This window comes from Anastrepha obliqua, chromosome 5 (assembly GCF_027943255.1).
Source record: "Anastrepha obliqua isolate idAnaObli1 chromosome 5, idAnaObli1_1.0, whole genome shotgun sequence".
NCBI lineage: Eukaryota > Metazoa > Arthropoda > Insecta > Diptera > Tephritidae > Anastrepha > Anastrepha obliqua.
Window position 1 is genome coordinate 127,122,195 of NC_072896.1, and position 20,346 is coordinate 127,142,540.

The 20,346-nt window shown below is 39.9% G+C and overlaps 1 protein-coding gene across 1 annotated transcript; it reads right to left on the bottom strand.

Moving 5' to 3' along the window:
* Positions 1-1,096: 1,096 nt before the first annotated feature.
* LOC129249094 (dolichyl-phosphate beta-glucosyltransferase) lies at positions 1,097-2,615 on the bottom strand. Its single transcript, XM_054888724.1, has 5 exons — positions 2,396-2,615; positions 2,161-2,335; positions 1,886-2,091; positions 1,630-1,817; positions 1,097-1,563 (listed from the first exon to the last, which is right to left on the bottom strand). The coding sequence occupies exons 1-5, from the start codon at positions 2,465-2,467 to the stop codon at positions 1,218-1,220; spliced, it is 987 nt and encodes a 328-aa protein (XP_054744699.1). The 5' UTR covers positions 2,468-2,615; the 3' UTR covers positions 1,097-1,217.
* Positions 2,616-20,346: the final 17,731 nt, after the last annotated feature.

The window sequence follows — 20,346 nt, forward strand, 5'->3', positions numbered from 1 at the left end:
CGAAGGAAGAAAAAGGAAAGAAAATATAAATACTCTCACTTTGACAATCAGTCACCATTCAGCTGTTGACGCAATTTGTATAGATTCTACTTGAGTGCTTCCACTCCATTACCCCACTATCAAGAACGATACAATGCAAGATTGCGCCTTCCCAATTCACCGTGAGGTCAGTGCTATGAATAAATAAAAAAAAAGAGGAGAAGTAAGCTATGGAAAACCATGGAAATCGCCAAACACAATGAATTATACACACTCACACATCAGAGAACGTTAATGGTATAGAGAATTCCCTATGGGATGAAAGCCTGGAATTTTGAGCGGTGCTCCATGGTGAAAATTGTTCAAAGGTGAGCTCTTTAACAGGCCGTTTTTCGACTCTGAGCGAATTTGACAGAATCAGCTGATGGGATGACGTTGTTGTTGTTGTTGTAGCAGTATCTTTGCCCTGTCAGTGTAGTGTAATCACCGGTCGTCTTCGTCTAGCTCATCTAACGGCAGGCCCAGGAAACTGGCTGTTTCGACGGGTTGGGTCCAGAGGGAGAGAGGTGTTAGATGATTGGATTTGATGGGGCATGTGAAAAGGTGGTTAGTGTCGTGGGGGGTGCCTTCACATGCTGGACATATGTTTAGTATGTCGGGGTCGATTCTGGATAGGTAGGAGTTTAACCTGCTACAGTATCCAGATGCGATGACGTCGATTGAAGTGTTTTACAAAAAAACTGAGACTGTGTTGGTGATATTCGAAAAAGATCTTTAGCTGCCTTGTGAAACACGCGTAACTTTGGCTCAATTAGGGTTTGGATATTATAGCAAGTTTAACTCCTACCTCCGGCATGTGGAGGTACACCATACGATACTAACCACCTATTCAAATGCAGTTCTAAACCATTCACCTAACACTCGTCTGATTCTGGACCCAACCTGTCAAAAAGGCACATTTCCGGGGCCTTCCGTTAGATGAGTTAAGCGATGACGATCGGTGATATCACGGCACTGGAACGGCCTAGTGAACTGATACAACCCCAACAACTTAAATGATGTCGACGAAAGTCATTAAGGCCTTTAGTTTTAGAATAAAATAATAATGGTTAGAAAATTTAAATTAGATTTGTCATCTATTTTTATTTTCAAAATACTAAAACTTTGTAGCTTAAATTTTTAAATAGGAGGAAAACATTCCATTGCGCGGCCTCTTATTAAAATAAAATGCTTCGAGATTAGGAGTTATGCTCCTTATTTTGGTCATATAATTGCCAGGCCCCGATCGCATATCTGAACCATATTAAAAATAAGTCAATGCCCATCTGTATCCATGACCAAATCGGCGTCAATTTGGAACCTTCTATTTCTTTCCAATTCACAGCTACTTCGGCAATTGGAATTTTCAAACGCTCTGCCATATAAAGAAGTTCAACATCGAAAGCCCATCGTTCTACATGTAAATTTTTAAAAAGAGTATGGGCTGCCGAACGGGTTAGCAATTTGAAGCCGCATTGTGTGTCTCGTATGCTACGGACTGCGAAGAGCCAAACAAGTAAGTGAAAGCCGTGCATGAGGAATGTTCTACAGGTGGAAAATTTAATATTACCAATAATTATAAAGTTCATATATCGAATACTTAATACTAACCGAAATAAACTGCGAGTTGCAATGGCTTCCTGCTCCATATGGGCGCGAGATCCAACTACAATGGCATCTGATTGCCAATCTTTTGATATACTCTTTATACTTTGCTCTAATTTGTCATAATCTGAAAACTTTGTCGCCCCATCTGCATCAGCAAAAAGAAGGTAGCGCCCTCTCGCACTTAGCATTCCCTATAAAGGTAAGACAAAATAAACTTACTAATTTTAAAAATATGCACAACCAATAAATAACCAAATACCAGACGAACAGCACCGCCTTTTCCACGATTTTCAATAAGCTCTAGCACACGAAATTTCTCTACAGTGCATCGTTTGGAATACTTCAATGCAAGTGAGACTGTTCCATCATTGCTGCCATCACTAACGACTATAATTTCGTAAGTAAACCTTTCATTTTTTGACTTTTCCACCAGGTAACTCAAGCATTCATCGAGCATTTTTGGCACTGGTGACATGAAGTTAAAAGATTTTATTTATTGAAACAAAAATTTAACTACACAAAAATTTTACTCACACCGTTGCTCCTCATTGTAAGCTGGTATAATCACACTGAGATCCAAAACCGGCGCATCTGCTATCGACGGAAAATCCACATTTTGTATCGCTACTGGATCGAGAAAGTGCGTTTCCTCCTTACTTCTTTTGATAACTGGAAAAGGTTTTGTAATCGCTTTTTGTATAACAAAAAGCTGATATAATTTTGAAATGTGTTTCTTGTAAAAGAAAATAGTAAGCATTAGATTACTCACCACCGCAAAGAGGCCAGACAACACCGATAAGCCGGTGATAATGACCACCTGTGCAAGCTCAATCAGAGACATGGAGCTTAGATTCTTTCAAAAGCAATTGATTTCAAAAAACATTACTTCAGGAACTAAACAAACAGAAAAGATAAAACGCCACGTAATTTATCAAGATTATTGACGATTCGTAAACTGCAGCAAATGTTTTAACTGTCGTCAAAGAACTGTCCTTGTGTCACATATCTGGAATATGTCATTCACAATAAAATTAGGTTGTGAATGGAATATAAAAGTATAACATTTTCGTATAGCTATTCTACGTCAGATGGCGCTCTCATAAGGTTGTTTCCGATGATAAAAACGAGATGTGTAAGGCAGAACGTAAATGTTTTACCAGAGAATGTTAATGGAATGGTCAAAAATTTTACCAAACTTTGCTGGTTTGAAAAAAAAAAAATTGTGCAAGGATAAAAAATTACGACTTTAGGACTTGAACCTGAATTCTACAAATTAGTACTCGAAAAAAAATTATTTAACACTTGCTCCTTCTCATTCCATTAACATTCTCTGATGTGATGTACTGTTTAAAGATTCTATATTTAATTGTGCGAGGGTAAGAGAAGGCTGATTGTTGAAATGGAATTAATAAAGCTTGTAGGTCATAACAAATTGAAATTTTTCTATGAACAAGTCGCGCGCTATGGATCCATATTTCATGAGTGGTTTCCATATTCTATGTTATCAAATTCTAGGACAGTGTACCACATCTTCACCGCCCTTACTTCACTTAATGCAGGCAGAAAATTTGGAATAGTCTACCTTTCTCCTCAAAATATCTACGAATCGCCTATTGTAAAAATCAGCAGAACGTTATGGCCCACCTACAACCATGGACAAACGCCAATATTGAAAAATATGAAACGAAGGGATGCCTGCAGACTCAAGGCAGTGATAACTGGATTCCGGCCCATAGGAGAGCAGGCAGTCCAAATGGGTATCCTTTGCCATATATGTGCTGCCACAGTTGTAATCAACCGGAGAAAAATGAAACTATATTCCACTTGCTCTGTGAATGTCTGCCCTATGGAAGGCGAGAGTGTTAACACTTGGCAAACCGCTTCTTGAAAACCTCGAAAAATTTAAAAGGTTTCCAATCCGCTCTCAAGGATATTCGAATGAGGAAGTCATGAAAGCACGACGGAAATTCGAAAACACTCTTTGTGATATTGCGCAAAGAGTTTGAATCTGATGAAAAGATGGAACACATTGGTTGGTCTCAATCCTTACAAAATGGCCATAACGCATAGCCTTTCACCAGAAGAAAGAAATGAGAGAAATGACCACTGAAGATTCAAAACGGCCAAGTCACTGAGGGTGTGCAAACGTCCCAGAATTGAACAAGACAATCCGGAGCTCTTAAGAGGAAACTCCAGGAGAACTGGTACACAGACGGCTCGAAGATGTTGAACGCATATTTCTTCAAAGACGAGGTTGACGCCAATGTAGCAGTCAAGGGCGAACGCTATTTATTTGTAGGGATATATAAAGTCCAAATGCTTTGTGGATAAGCCAGCTTCAATTGAGGAATTGGAAGCCAACACTACTAAAGTTATTCACGAGGTACCGAACGAAGTCCTCCAGCGAGTCATTCAAAATTGGTGTTTACGGATGGCCGAATTACGACGCAGTTGCCGCCGACATTTGAAAGGGATTATCTTTAAAATATAAATGTCATGAAAGGTTCTACTCAAAAAGAATAAAGATTTCCCAATTAATTTGAATTTTCGTTTTTTTTTAATCAATTTGAAATCCGATGCCTCTAAATTGATATTCAAGTGGGATATGTTTATTTATTTGTCCACTATTTTTTGGGCGGCACGGGGGACCTTTCGGGACTCATTTGAAAATGAGACAGAAACCCTCAAAGTAATTTTTTAATCCAAGATATTTGGTTTTAATTAAGTAAATTGTCATTAATACATTTTTCAAAGGGAACTCGCGTTTATTTCACACTTGCAAACAATTAAAGGAAATGTAAAAAATTCACCATCCACGGCAAGCGGTTCGTCTTCCAAAACAGTGCCGCGCAGTTTTCGTTGTTGTTGGTGTAGCATTAAGAGAAGCCCCGTCAGTGCAGAGTATATCATCGGTCGTTTCGTCAGGCTCATCTAAAGGTAGGCCCAGGAAACATGCTGTTTCGACAGGTTGGGTACAGGTGTTAGATGAGTGGGTTTTAAAGGGCATGTGAAAAGGTGGTTAGTGCCGTGCGCGGTGCCTCCACATGCCGGATATAAGTTTGGTATGTCGGGGCCAATTCTGGATAAGTAGGAGTTTAGCTTGCTACAGTATCCAGAACGTAATTGTGCCAGTGTTACGTTGGTCTCACGGGGAAGCTGGAGCTCTTCATCTACTATAGGTGGTGGTTGGACTCCGATTACGGCATTCAATGGACGGGAGCTTATGAAGGTGGTAACAGTCTCCCGCTGAATGTCGTTTAATGTCTGTCTAAACACTGTCTGGCCCAGTAGGTTTCCGTTTGTTTTGTCCTGGATCTCGCGGACGTAGTGTAGTAAGTGTCTCCTGACGTGCCTGGGAGGCGGCTCTGGCTCAAGCAGGTGTCTGCAAGGGTGAAACCTACGGTAACACCCTAACAGGAACTGCTTGATGAGCAGTTTGTTATGCTCCTTAACAGGTAGCATGTTAGCCTCGTTGTGAAGGGGTTGTATTGGGGACATCAGGAGGCAGTCCGTCGCTGTCCGAATGGCAGTGTTTCGGCATGTCTGGAGGTTTATCCACTGTGTGTCACTGGTTCCAGGCGACCAGACAGGCGCAGCATAGTTTAGAACAGGCCGGCCAATTGCCTTAAGTGTCGATAGCAACAGTTCTTTGTCTTTGCCCCAAGTGCTGCCGGCAAGCGATATGAGGATCTTGTTGCGATTTTGGACTTTAGTGGCAATTGCGGTTATGTGCGCTGAGAAGGAGGGCAAACTGTCGAAGGTTACACCCAAAATTTTGGGGTTGTTTACCGTCGGAATTGGTGTGTTATCGATTTTTACCTTGAGGGACAGTTTGACCTCCTTTGACCAGGTGGTAAAGAGGGTCGCCGTGGACTTAGTGGAGGAAAGTTACAGATTTCTCGCAGTGAAAAAGCGAGAAGTTCGGTGTGATAGTTGTTCACTTTGGAACACAGGCCATCGATGTCATTGCCCGACGCCAGTATAGTGCAGTCGTCAGCGTATGTAACCATTTTCGTCTTCGCCTTCGCTTGCGCTGTGATCACTTTCATATGTTTTCTAGTGCACTATTTTTCCCCTTCAGTTTCGGCTTCGTCTTCATCTTCTTCTTCACCTTCGTACTCGGCTTCTCTTCCCTTAGGCTGCAGCCTGACACTTTTTCTGTCAGCTGCGATATTTTATTCAGTCCATTTTATTGCTTGACTTGTAGGCCAATCGAGGAGTGGTGGGCACTAGAACTGGATAATTTCGCAAAAAATACCTGAAATAAATTTATTCTACCTCAATACTCTTTAATAGGTCTCTTGACTCTGCTCGAAATCATGTCCAGAAACATTGGACATAAGTATATTAGAAGTGCAGATGGGATCTTTGTCTTTATGAAGGTAATGATGCTTTTACCACAGCTTCCAACAAAGGGTATTCAAATATAAAAACGAAAGGGTTAATATAGACTTTTTAAGCAAAGTGATATTCCCATGTACCTACAGATGTATGTATAGGTTAGTGTTTTTTTTGGTAATGAGCAGGAAGCATCTACGAAAGCCTAACCCCGTCAGTGTGCGACGTGGCGGTCAGTGCTGGCTAGTGTATACATATGTATGTATGTGCGTCTGTAGTTAAAGGAATTTGTGTAAGTGGGTGTGTTTGTCAATCCTTTTGTTTTCTGTGCTTGCGACCCGCACTTCCACCGCCCAAACCTGTTTGTTCATATCTACGATGCCTGTACAGAAGAATGTCCGTGTGGAGGGATGCATGCGCTTGTGTGACGTTGTGTAAATAAAAATCACTTGATGTGATTTTTATGATGTGCGTTAAATGATTAGGCCTCTTGAAATGGTTTCAGGTTGACGAAAAGGGTTTTCTATTTCAAATGGTCCAGTTTGATTGTTTGCCTCCCCCAATGCCACGTCAACGATGGGAATATGAGTGGCGTGATTGCCTAAGTTTTGGGGAGATATGTGTGAAGTTAATTAATTGTGTAAATACTTTGAAGAGTCTTCAAATTCCTCTACAAAAAACAGAAGAGAAGCGAAAATGAAAAAAGCTTGACATTAAACTCCATAAAGTAATATGACTTTTTATTAAAATGGTCTGCGTTGCCATGCCACCCTCAGTAGACCCTTCCACATGCGCTTACAAGCAAGCAACATTCAGTCATCCATTTGCTCCAAACAAGAAGTTCGCTCTGGCGCAATTGGCAAATCACAGCATGCAAATTTTAGTCAACGCAACGCTGGTTCGAATCAACAAAATGGAACTCGTGCATGTAAGCGTGTGCATGTGAGTACGCACATCTGCGAGCGTGGATGGTGTGTGAGTGCAAGTGCACACATTAAAAACCCATTTAAATGCAAACTTGTAAATCCGAATTGCGATTCGCCAGCAACTTGGAATTCGTTATGGCAGCTTGACGCCCCCACATTTTGGGCATTGACTTTCCCTTTGCCCGTCGTTGCGTTTGCTCAGCCACCCTTATCAGTTGCTGGCCAATTTAAGATTTTAAACTTTGCAAATTTCCCGCGTCGATGTGAGGGTAACCCGGCAGCTGATTAATTTGCCGAGGGTGCGGCAAATGGCTGCCTTTGTCTCGCTTGGGATTGAGCGTTAGGACTATCAGCGAATAAGCGCAAGCTTCCAGGCAAACAAGATGGTACCAAATTTGTTTCAGCGCGTTTTTAAACTTTTTACTTGTGTTTACACACACACACACACACACATTCGTGCATACATACCTACATTGGCGGCAGTGGTGTGCGCTTGTGTGTAATTGGAAAACAGAGAATCGAAGGTACACATAATCATTGCCATCATTTTCAGTTAGTTCGTTGTTCATTTTGTAAGTAATTTTTGTTTTTATACTGCTGGATGCCCACATGCACACACACGCACATATGTACATACATACATACATTTGAGTACGTAACTTACATATTCAGTTTTCCTGGCAGTTGGCAGTTGGCTAAAGCAAATATTGTTCTTGGCGTACTCGCAGTCGTTTTGCTATTTTGATTGTTTGTCTTTTAACTTTTTTCCCTTTTCCTTCTTTTTTTGAACGCAAATATTTGCAATCGAGTTCCCCCTTGCGCTTCTTGACTTCTTAAAAATCGCTCGTTGCCAGCCTTTTGTTTTTGCTGCGTTTTGCACAGCGCTCAATATTGACTTAATTTTTGTATGATTAGGATTGGATTTGGATTCAGACTGGACTTTTGGTCGGGCTGCTGGAGCTCGGCTAAGCTCATACGAATGGATTTTTGATTTAGTCGTTCATGTTGCCGAAATTTGTATTTACTTGCATACGCATGGGAGCCTCCACTTTCCGTTTAATAATTTGACATTTTAGTTGCTTACGCTCGAGTCTATTTGTTCATTCTTCAAATTGTAACTCAATTTATTTGTTTACTTTTTGTAGAATCAAATTTTGTTTATTCTTGATCGTTTTTTTTTTTTACTTGCGTTTCATTTTGTTTTCGGATGCATTTTTTATTTTTATTTTATTTTTTTGTATCCAAAGTTCGAAGACCAAAACGGCTATTCGCTGCTGTTAGAAGAGCAGCGAGCTTATAATTTGCAGTCCCTCACAACTTAAAAAAATTATTTCGAATGCCTGTTGCGAATTGCAGACGTCGTGCGAGTTGAGCGAAATTGTTATGGCATGGAGAGAATTTCTCTACCCGCCTCTATGCAGTAAGTTTATGATTTTAAATAAATACCAATGACACTGCATGGGTTGGAGGATGAACATCTGCAGAGGTAAGCGACTTAATGGAATTGAGACTCATTGGAGCTATATTTTGACATTTTTAAGTCTCCTTCTTCTTCCGGTCCTTAATCCCTCGTGGGGTATAGCGCGCCATTGGGGTATAAATCCTACACTCTGCCCCTAGAAGCGCTCACCGACTTAGCGCGGACACACCCTGCGCAATGCAGCCGGCGACGAACGACATTGTATTCTGCGAGAGCAGGCCTACACTGCTGCCATTTAGTTTAAGTTGTAGCTAAAGATACAGATGCATGCACTTTGTGACCATGCTGCTGAACCCAACGGCGGGGTTAGCGTGAGCGCAAAGGGCGAAAATGGTAGTGAGAACCAGCTTTCGATTTTCCTATTCTATGCTTCTTTAACATATTTGAAGGCGAGGTTAGGGCAGGTACCAAGGGTTACAACATGGTCTCTGGCCATCTAAAAATGGCGGCGAATGTACCCCTTGTGTGTCAAAGGTGGCATTCCAAGCTCCAGAAGAGGGCTACTGGTAAAATAAGGCTGTCTGGAGTCTATAAGCAGGGCAAGTTTTGACACCAGAATATAGGCTAATGTCCAATTGTCCTCAACACCTGTTCTCCTGCACCAATGAAACATCAAACCTTTTTTAAGTAATTTCCGTGCACGAAACTGCAAAATAATCGAAAAAGTTTCTTCCTAATTTGAGTGCGTAATTTCATTTTTTTTTTTTGAGGGTGCATACTTATTGTTTTTTTTTAATTTTGTGGCATTTATATGTCTATACTTTAAAAAGTTTCCAAAAATTTTTCAGTAAATATAATACAAAATGGCAGCCCAGCCCTCACTGACGACGGTCGTGCGCGACGGTGGACAGTGTGCCGGGGGCACTCTACAGCCCTGCCAAGTGATCTGAAACGAAAAAACAAAAAAAAAAATTTTAAAGTAGATGAAATTTGAGGGGCCTTAAGAAAAACCCTTTTTTTTAAAGAATGGGGACTCTTTAAAAAAAACACCTTTTTTGTCTCTTTTTATTTCTTTTAACGTTAAAAAAAACAATACTGAAAAATTTCTTTTGACACAAAATGCTTTCTGAATTTAATAAGCTTTAATTTGAACCACCAAACGTCGAAATCGGTGTAGTTGTTGAAGCGGAATCGCGCCCCGCGCGCGCAAAAAACGTGTCTCTCGTCTATACGCTACAACTCGTAAAATCAATTAGATAGGGAAATATGCTTTTTCCTACACATGTTTAAGACCTTAAGGATGAAAATAAAGCAAATAAGTTACAAAATAAGTTAAGCAAAAATAAGTGTTTTGGTCGTTTTTGACTAGAACCTCCCCTTAAAGCGGTCGTCTCTCGGCAGGCAGTTGCAAATCCCCGAGTGTATTTCTGCCATGAAAAAAGCTTCTCATAAAAACTCTTTGCCGTTCGGAGTCGGCTTAAAACTGTAGATCAACAACATCAAGACGCGCGCCACAAATAGGAGAAGTAGCTCGGCCAAACATCTAACAAAAGTGTACAAGCCAATTATTTATTTATTTTTAGTTGGATATTGTACGGGGTCAAAATATTCGCAAAATACGCCGCTGGCAGCGGTTGACAAACGTTTGCAGGTGTCTCGTGTGTGCCGCGGTTACCTTCCATGTGATGGAACCATATAAGAGGACAAATTTGACATTAGTGTTAAATATGCACAATTTGGTATGAAGGCGAGGATGCCAAAAGATGAAACATCTTTGCTAATTCTACACAAAATTAACACTTTATAAGGCTCTCATCATGCTCGTCTTATCGTATGGCAACATCCAATGAGGGGTCCCTTGGCGAGAGAGTTTGAGAGAAAGATTCTGCGGAAGGCCGGCGGCGAGTACCGTTGGCGATGTGGTACCAGTTGGTGGTAGCAGAGGAAGAGGAAGGTCTCCTCTACGTTGGAAAGATCAGGTGGAGAAGGACTTGGCTTCACTTGGTGTGTCCAACTGGCGTCGGTTAGCATGAGAAAGAAACGACTGGCGCGCTTTGTTAAACTCGGCCAAAATCGCTTAAGCGGCTATGGCGCCAATCAAGAAGAAGAAGATGAATTCCGATGTGAAAGTACCCGGCATGACACTAACCACCTATTCACACACAATCTCCCTCTGGACCCACCCGTCAAAAGGACATGTTTCCTGGATCTGCCGTGAGATGAGACTGGCGGCGACGACCGATGACTTCAACGCGCTTGGAAGGCTTGTGAACCACTAAAACAATAAAATACAGAAATATATACAAGGATTATTTGAAAGAGTTATTAATAAAACACATAGACTTGAGATATTGCCTTCTGTATAATTCACTGAAAAATGAAGTGTTTTTCCTAAAGCATGATATTCGACTTAGGCCACATCTTTAAGCTCTTCTTTTAAGTGAGCTGTGGCTGAGATATTCACTACTTCAAATTCAATAGAGATCTCCAGATGGGAACGAGTTGAGTTCTCTAAGAGGCTATTAAGTATGCACATACACATATAAATACACAGACACATTTGCCAACACACGTTTACACTCATAGTCTCATAACAGCGCACTTTTCTCTTATAGCCCTCAACATACTTAAGTATTTATTTAAACATTTATTTTTCCAACTTGAAAAATGAATTTCGCATATTGGACAATTTTTTCATTTATTATAATGATATTTGGCATGTAATACATATTTTGCTAAGGAACTGCAGATTGCTTTCGCCAAACTCATTTATCATAGTAAATAGCACAGCGTTTAATGCTTCTAAGTAAAAGTATATCTACGTATGGGTATGTAAGTGCGTATGCGTGTGGGCCTTAATAGGTATTTGGTTGTATTGAAATTATTTATTTATCAACAAAAAATTCCCCGGACGCCTGTACTTGCGTGCATACATACAAACATTTGCATGTTACGATCAAGTCAGTCAAAGTTCGATACCAAGTTTCTACTTTGAAATGTTGGCTTCACAAACTGTAGAATTTTGTATTTAGAGCCCATCTAGACAGCTTGTTAAGAGGGGGCTGCGTAAGATCGCTTAGAGTTAAAAGATATTTGCCACATGAGGTAACAAATTTATCATCTGCGTATCATCAAAAGTAAATCATTGACAGCCAGGCTCCACAGAAGAGCGGAAAGCACACCTCTTTGAGGAGCTCCTCTGAAAACTGTGTGAGCGGTACAAGAAGCTCCTAATTTGGAAATGATTTTTCGACTAACTAGCAGGTTACGTACCGGTTGTCTCATCGACATATAAACTCCAACCTTACAAAGGGCCGAGAGTATTTTCTCGGGAGAAATGTTATTGAAAGCACTTTCAATGTCTAGGAAGGCTGAAGAATATACTCTAGTCTTTAACAGAGAAAGATTTCTCAATAGTACCCGCAAGTGAGTGCAGGGCAGTATCGGTCGGCCTACCCTTAGTGAAGGTTGAGCTGCCCAGAAGTTACCAGTGTTCAGCAACATTTTATGTGAGGAGCGACAAAACGTTCCAGAACTTTTAGAAGAAACGATGACAAGCTGATTGGTTTATCTTTGGGAAGGACATGCGAAATCTTCCCTGCGTTGGGAATAAAAACCACCACTTATCGGGGATATATGACAACCTGAGACAACTTTTAAAAACGGCCAGGTTCGTTGGATCAAGCATTCGCTGAAGCTCTGCTGGAGCGAGACCGTCGGTGCCATGTGATTTATAAGGTTTGAAACTATTAAGCGTCCATTGAATCTTGGTTTCAGAGACGATTTCGATTATGATGTAACGCCTGTGTGGTAAATCCAGTAAGGATGCTTGAACTGCCAGGAAAGTGAGTAGCTATCGTCCGGGTTTTTTACAAAACTTTGGAAAATAAATGTTGGGACCAATACTTATGCCTAGAAGTTTCCGTACACCCATCAACTGAGCTACAAAAATCGCGCCATGAAATAAGCTTTGCTCTTTTGCGAACACTTTTATACATTCTGAGGCTATTTTTATGACGTTCCCAATCTACCAGCCCAGTGGCTTTTGCCCGGTTAAAAAATCTGTTACAGCCTTTCCTAAGCGTATTTGATTCTTGCGACCACCAAGGTGCTTTTTGTTTCCCTCTGTTCTTGATTAAGGCACAGACAGCACCAAGCGCCTTGTTGTAGTTACTGGTGAGTTTTTCTATTACTTCATTGAGATTGTTGCTTGTATCTGCACTTTGTATAGGAACCTCTTCAAGTGATTCCATAAAAGTAGTTCTGTACAAGATCCAATTGGTCTTCCTATTCGTTTCACATCCCCCTAGACTTGGCTCCCTTAGATCCCTCGGACTACTATTGGTTCTCCAATTTGACGAAATGGCTGGCAGGAAAATTATTTTATTCAAGCGAGGAGTTGATTGCAGAAACGAATGGCTATTTTTCAGACTTGGATAAATCCTATTATTCGGAAGGGATCAACAAAAAGAAAGCTGAAAACGTTCTTCCCGACAATAAATCTCCTACAATCCATAGGGTACTCGGTAGAAACTCTTTGCATCTTTATCTATTTCTCTTTTTTTCGGTGGGGCTTAATGGCTCGCTAAACTAGGCACATATGCGCTCATGTAGGCATATAAAATTTTTATTTCCAAATATAATTCTAATAAAAAGAGAAAACGAACTCCACTACTAAAGAGCAAAGCAGATGCTGCATATACAAGTACAAATAGACGTATGCGCTCATACTGATGTTTATCTGCATACAAACGATAAGTGTATGTATGTATGAGGGTAGATGGGAAAGTGAGCTCCCTAACACACGCACGACTGCTTTGAATATGTTCATTTATCAGAACGTCAACAAGTTGACACATTCTAAACTTGTACAGTCGTCTTCGCTAAATTGAATGTCATTTATTCCTTTTTCTAAGTCGTAGTCGTTCGACGTTTTCGGCAACCAACATAACTGAATTCGTAGCATACAAATAGGGTATTTACGGGCTGGATTACCGCTGCAGAGCCAATACAAGCTTCCGAAAGCATTTCTGTCTTGAAAAAAGTTTCTAAAAAGCTCATTCCCCATTCAGAGGCAAAATTAAACTGTATGGCCGTCCATATGTGGGTCAATACCAAGACGCTTAACACAAAGCGGGGAAGAAGTTTGCCTTGAACTCCCTTCGGCGATGTGAACACCAGTTTAATATCATATCCGGTGTTTTCAATCAGGCAATTAATCGTGATTTCGATAGTTTGAAATGTTTCACGTTTTGCGAAAATCTACCTGAGACACTTTTGTCTTATCGGAATTGCAATACTTGATTTAGCCTAAACCTGCAACGCAGTGTTTTCCCATTAAATAAATTTCATTAAAATTTGCTTAGTAAGATAGAATGAATGGTTTCAAAATATTTTGCTATCTAACCCATTCAACAATTTCACTTATGCGGGAAGCAAACTCATTTTTTAGCTTCTTAAGTAAAGGCTTGACGTCCACCGGTGCCGAGTGAATTTTTGCGTGACTGGCGTTTGATTTCTGCTGGTTTCAGTGCCCACTATGAAAATGAGACTTCAGAGAAAGTTTTAAATTATTATATTTGTATAGGAATCGCCCATCTCCAAGTGCATTTCTACCATGAGCAAAGATGCTCAAAAACATTAACTGTCGTTCGGATGGGGGCTTAAACAATACTTACCCCCATTTTGGTGCCCCAAATTGGAGGAGGATTCCAACTATGTGCTTGTTACATACCCTTACATATAGTATAAGGAATGCTGTACATAAATATATATATAAATATATTTCTACTTAACTAGGTTGTGTTCTTAGGTCGCCACAAAACACCCTGTAAATATGAAGGCATGTATATACTTATACATATATATTTAAATATTTATGTCATTAGATCTTAATTTTTTCCAAGTACTCATGTTTACATACCCACTTACAATGAACAGTGAGTGGTTGAAGAGCTGGGCTTTTTGAAAAATGAAATCGAAAATTCATTCGCAAATGTGAAATCGATTTCAAAGAAAAACGAACAATAGCACTGCCTTAGGTGAAGAAAGCAGAAAAAGCTACAAAGGAGACCGGAAATTTATCAAATCGAATCTTTTGTAGCCGATCAGCGCCTTAACTTATGCCTCAAATAATGACTCCCAGTCTATGTAAACAAATGCACATGCCAAAGCTTATTTGCCGCACTCTATTTCACCCGCCCCTGTGTGTATGTATGTTGTTTTTTACATTTCTCTTAAGTTCCACCCCCACCTATACTTTGAGCGCTGCCTTGTTGTCAACCTAGAGAGGCTGGGGAAAGGAATTGTAAATTGCAAATGGCTAAAGGGGCCAAAGGTATTGAAAAATAAGAACACTAAATACTTACACATATATATATATATATACATAAATGGGGAACCACGTATGCGTAGGCATATTTTTTAGAACACGCACATACGCACCTGTACTTTTGCAACTGGCCGCACATTCCTATGTATGTATGCATGGTCGTATATGCGTGCATATGGATATGTAGTCACTAACTATTAAATTGAAAATGCGAAGCTATTTTCGGTGCATGGGGGTGCGTGTGTAGTTGAAATTAAAGTACTGACATACGCGTATATACATATGTACTCGTAGATATTATACATACGTACGCACATTAGACAGCAAATCCTATAAAAAGTGATATGATTATTTTACTTGATTCCGATTAGGTCATGTGATGTCCGAAAACATATCAAATGCCCCAAAATACGCTCTAATGACGGACCTCTTCTTCGAAATGCAATGACCTTTATACATATAGCTCATTTATTTCAATAGTGTCATAACTCAAAAAACCAAAATGAGAAAAACAGCTTTTTGTCGATTGTAAAGCTTCATTTGACAGCATGACAAGGAGTTGCCTATATGTCGCGATGCCTGAATTTGGTATCTCCGCAAAACTAATACGGTTATGCAAAATGACGTTGCTCAATGTAAGCAGCGCCGCACAGTGCGGCCGATTCCCAAAAAGCTGGCCAAAAGTCGAAAAAAAATGTTTCTAGATAGAGTTTTTTTGTCTTTGGGTTGGCTACAGTAATGCCTTGAGTAGTGAAAACCGTTCATAGCAACGTCCTGTACCCTAAGTATCCTCTGTATTTTCAGTCGCAACGTGGCCTTCGTTTGAGCATCGTATTACTGTCGATGGATAGTGAAAGTTGTACACATTTGAAAGATTTTGTAATGGAGTAAATTGAACAAACCAAATGGAATCATCTTCGGAAGGTTAGTAAAATACGAGAAATCTTTAGTACATATCAATACCTCGACACAAAATTTTTAGCTGCAGCAATACGTAGATACATTTTTTGCAATTTTTTTTATAAAAGGTTTTTCAAAAAAGTAATGGTTACTGAATAAAACAAGATTCAGCTGCTACCACTTGCTACCTTGCGACCCCGAAAACATATAAATTTACAGTCATCTTGATTATTTTCTTGAATATACGCTATTTCACGTGAGGGGGTGGCCAATAGGGGTGGAAGGGGGTGGATTTTCAAAATTTTAAGATCAAATTCGTAATCAGCGACCCCGACAACCCCCGAGTAAGAAATTTTGAATCAATTACTTAATTTTTTGAGTTTTGGCCAGCTTTTCGGGAATCGGCCGCACTGTGCGCCGTCAGAATTGGGAAGGACCTTTCCGAGCCGTTTGATACCAAACGAGGTTTCAGACAGGGTGACTCGCTGTCGAGTGACTTCTTTAACCTGATATTGGAAAAGATCGTGCGAGACGCAGAGCTTAACCGCTAAGGCACAATTTTGTATAAGAGTGGCATTAACAACCGCGCTGTTAGTTCCGCAGAGCAAAGCGTATGGGGCTGGTAGTGAACGAGGACAAAACGAAGTACCTCCTGTCATAAAACAAACAGTCGACGCACTCGCGTATCAGCACTTACGTCACTGTTGACTGTTATGATTTCCTGGATGCAAGAGACTTTGATTATCTAGGAGCCAGCATTAACATCAATAACAATGTCAGCCTTGAAATCTAATGGAAAATCTTTCTTGGCAACGAGTGCTGCATTGGACTAAGTAGGCAATTGAGTGGTAAAGTCCTCTCTCGACGAACAAAAGTCACACTTTATAAAGCCTATGGTACGGCGCAGAAGCTTGAACGATGGCAATATGCTATGCGGCATGCCTTGGTTTATCACATGACCTGGCATGGTTGCTGTTAACTTAATCAAGAGACTATGAAAATCTCTCCGCAATAATGTAATATAAAAAAAGTTAAATTTCGAGCTTTGGTGTATCCACAAGTTAGCTGACTTCGTAAAGATATCAAATGACGGGTGTGGCTTTATATTGCATGAACATTTGACTATGAGAAAGCTCTGTCACAATGGTAAAACTACATGAATTGAACTTCGAATTGCTCCCACATCCATCGCATTAACCAGATTTGGCTCCCAGCGACTACTGGCTGTTCCCAGGCCTAAACAAAATGCCCCCGGTAAGAAATTTCGCTCGAATGAAGAGGTTATCGCCAAAACTGCGGCCTATTTTCAAACAAAAGTAAAGAATTCTACAAAGTGGTATTGGAATGTTAGAGCGGTACTGGAACGATTGCGTTGTTCTTGAAGGACATTACGTTGATGAGTAAAGTAAATTTTGAACAAAAAAAAAACATATTTTCTTTGCTAGGCCCGGGACTTTTCAGCCCATGTGTTAAAAGACTTATATCTATATATATAAAATAAAGTCATGTTAGTTAAATTATTTATAACTCGGGAACGGCTAAACCGATTTGGCTGAAAATTAGTGGAGAGGTAGCTTAGGACCAGTAGACGAACAGGATACTTTTTATCCCATTCGAACGCGTTTCCGTGAAGTCACTATAAAATATGGTATAACAAAACGCAAATGACAGCTAAATGAAATTTTATCTATGGTTAAGTAGAAAATTTGATAATATAAATTTTGTCAGAAATATATAATCACAGTAATTTGTATTCTCTTTGAATCATCATTATCAATGTCGCGACCAAGGCGATCGAATCTTTCCCGACAAAGTCGTAATGCAAGAAGGGTACGAAACATTGCGAATGAAACGACTGAAGAAGCACAAGGAATTGCCCGTGAAGAGCGTCGCGTTAGTATGGCTCGACTTCGTGCTTCTCAATTACAAGAGCAAAGCGAGACAGCCCGTGAAACGGCTTGGTTGGCAATGCGAAATCGTCGAGCGAATAACAGAGCCCAACAAGTAGATTTAGTAGTTCAAACAAATGTACCACTGTTGAATCGTCAACAAAAAGAAGTTTATGATACATTAATGAAGGCAATTGATGATGGAAATGGTGGTTTATATTTCCTTGATGCCCCTGGTGGAACTGGTAAGACATTCCTCATTTCAATAATTTTAGCCACTGTTCGTGCGAAATCCAACATTGCGCTTGCAGTTGCTTCTTCTGGAATAGCAGCCACATTGTTAGAAGGATGCCGTACGGCTCATTCAGCATTAAAATTGCCGTTAAATCTTCAAAAAATTGAAGAACCAACATGTAATATTTCAAAAAACTCAGCAATGGCCAAAGTTTTATCAGTTTTATCTGGGACGAATGCACAATGGCGCACAAACGTGCATTAGAAGCAGTTAACCAAATATTGAAAGATATACGCAATGGCTCGAGATGTTTTGGAGGCGCAATGATTACACACTGCCAGTAATTCCAAGATCAACGGCTGCTGACGAAACAAAAGCTTGCCTCAAATCATCGAATCTATAGCGCTATGTGAAGAAACTTCAGCTGACAACAAACATGAGAGTTGGATTACTTAATGATACATCTACTGAAGATTTCTCTGAGCAATTACTGACTATCGGTAATGGTCGAGTACCTGTCGACGAATCGAGCGAATTAATTTCATTTCCTCAGAATTTCTGTAACTTTGTCTCATCGAAAGACGAACTTATCAATAAAGTATTCCCAAACATCATTAATAACTACAAAAATAATGAATGGTTGCGTGAGCGAGCAATTTTAGCGGCTAAGAATAAAGATGTAGATGACCTAAACTACATAATTCAAAATGATATCATTGGAACAATGCATTCATTTAAATCTATTGACTGTGTAACAAGTGAAGATGAAGCCACCAACTATCCAATTAAATTTGTAAACTCCTTGGATGTGCCTGGTTTACCACCGCACAATTTACGCCTAAAAGTTGGCTCCGTAGTAATCATGCTTCGAAACATAAGCCCACCAAAACTTTGCAACAGTACGCGTTTGGTGGTAAATAAATTGAAGAACAATGTGATTTACCAGTCTCCGACTGATACTCATCGCGAGTGGACGTGCCTTTCAGACTGTGCTTTTTCTCTTGGTTTCTCACCAAAGTATCTCTTTCCGTTAATCACTTTTCTATCGTACGGGACTTTTTCTTTTACAGTTCTACGTTCATTGCAAGTGTTCTGGTATAAAGTAAGAACTACAATGGCCCCTGGGCCACCTAACTTGGGGGATAACAGGTTTGCTTTGCTTTCCTCCAGCCCCAAACCGAAAAGGAAAAAAACCACATACAAAGCCCTCGACTTCCCCGAACTTCCTCACTCGAAACAAGATAACCCCAAATTTATCACTATTTCTGCTGCTGATGCCGCTAAGCCACTGTCTAAGTACTCATGTTTTGCTGTACACAAAGCAATTGAGATAATAAGCAAAGAAATAATTTCTATCACCGAATTGCGCGACGGAAATATACTTCTGCTAGTGAAAACTCCCTCGATTGCAAACAAATTTTTAGCTGTCAAGCGATTGAATGGAATATGTGATGTGAAGGTTAACTTTCAAGAAAATCTAAACTTCTCTAAAGGTACAATTTATGCACCATGTTTAAACGATGTGCCGGACGAAGAAATCATAGAAAACATGAAAGACCAAGGTGTGGTAGCAGTGTTTAAATTAAAAAAAATCATAAATGAAGCACATGTACCAACTGGCGTTGTTCTTTTGACGTTTGATCTCTATAAACTTCCAGAAAAAGTTCAAGTTTCATGGCGCACTGCACGTGTAAAACCTCATTTTCCAAATCCCATGAGGTGCAAATCATGCCAACTTTTAGGTCATACCACCAAAAGATGCAACAACAATCCTGTTTGTGTTACTTGCGTATTATTAGAAATACTCATCAAGTAGAATTAGAAATACTCATCAAAGAACAATAACCAAATATTATTGCACTGCAAGAAACTCACCTTGCTCTAAATAGAGAGGCTCATGTCCCCAAGCAATACATTGGTTATTTTCGAAACTTAACTCAGAATACCACGAATAAACAAGGTATCGCAGTTTGTAATAAAAAAAGATATTCCTCATAAATGTTTAGAAACTCGATCAAATATTTCTGTATTAGCCGTGGAAGTCTCCATAGGCCTCAAACTAACCATAATTTGTGCTTATATTCCTCCACAACAAAATTTTACATTAGTGGAACTAAAACATATTCTAAACTCGGTCTCCACACCCATTCTCTTAGTTGGAGATTTTAACTCTTGGTCTCCACTATGGGGCTCCTCTTCAACTAATCAAAGAAGCACTATTTTAGAAAATTTAATACTTACCGAAAGTTTGAATGTCTTAAACGACGGATCTCCTACACACTTTTCCACGCATAACTCCTGGACGCACGTTGACCTTTCCATATGCTCTTCAAGTATTGCCCCATAGCTAAATAGCCATATTCTTGATAGCCTATCAGGCAGTGACCATTATCCAATTGTCACTGAATTAGCCACACCCACAACAAATAAATGTTATCCAAAGCCAAAGTTTTTAACACAAAAGGCAGATTGGTCAAAATTTATGCATATTGCAGCTATTTCTTCTACAGGACTACCTGTTTCAAATAATATTAACAAAGAGGCTGCTAATATTGCTAAGATAATACGCTCTGCGGCACATATGTCTATACCTCAAACAAGTTACAGGGTACACAAAAAAGTAGTGCCGTACTGGTCAAATGAACTAGCTAATTTAAGAAATATAAAGCAGCGCAATTGGG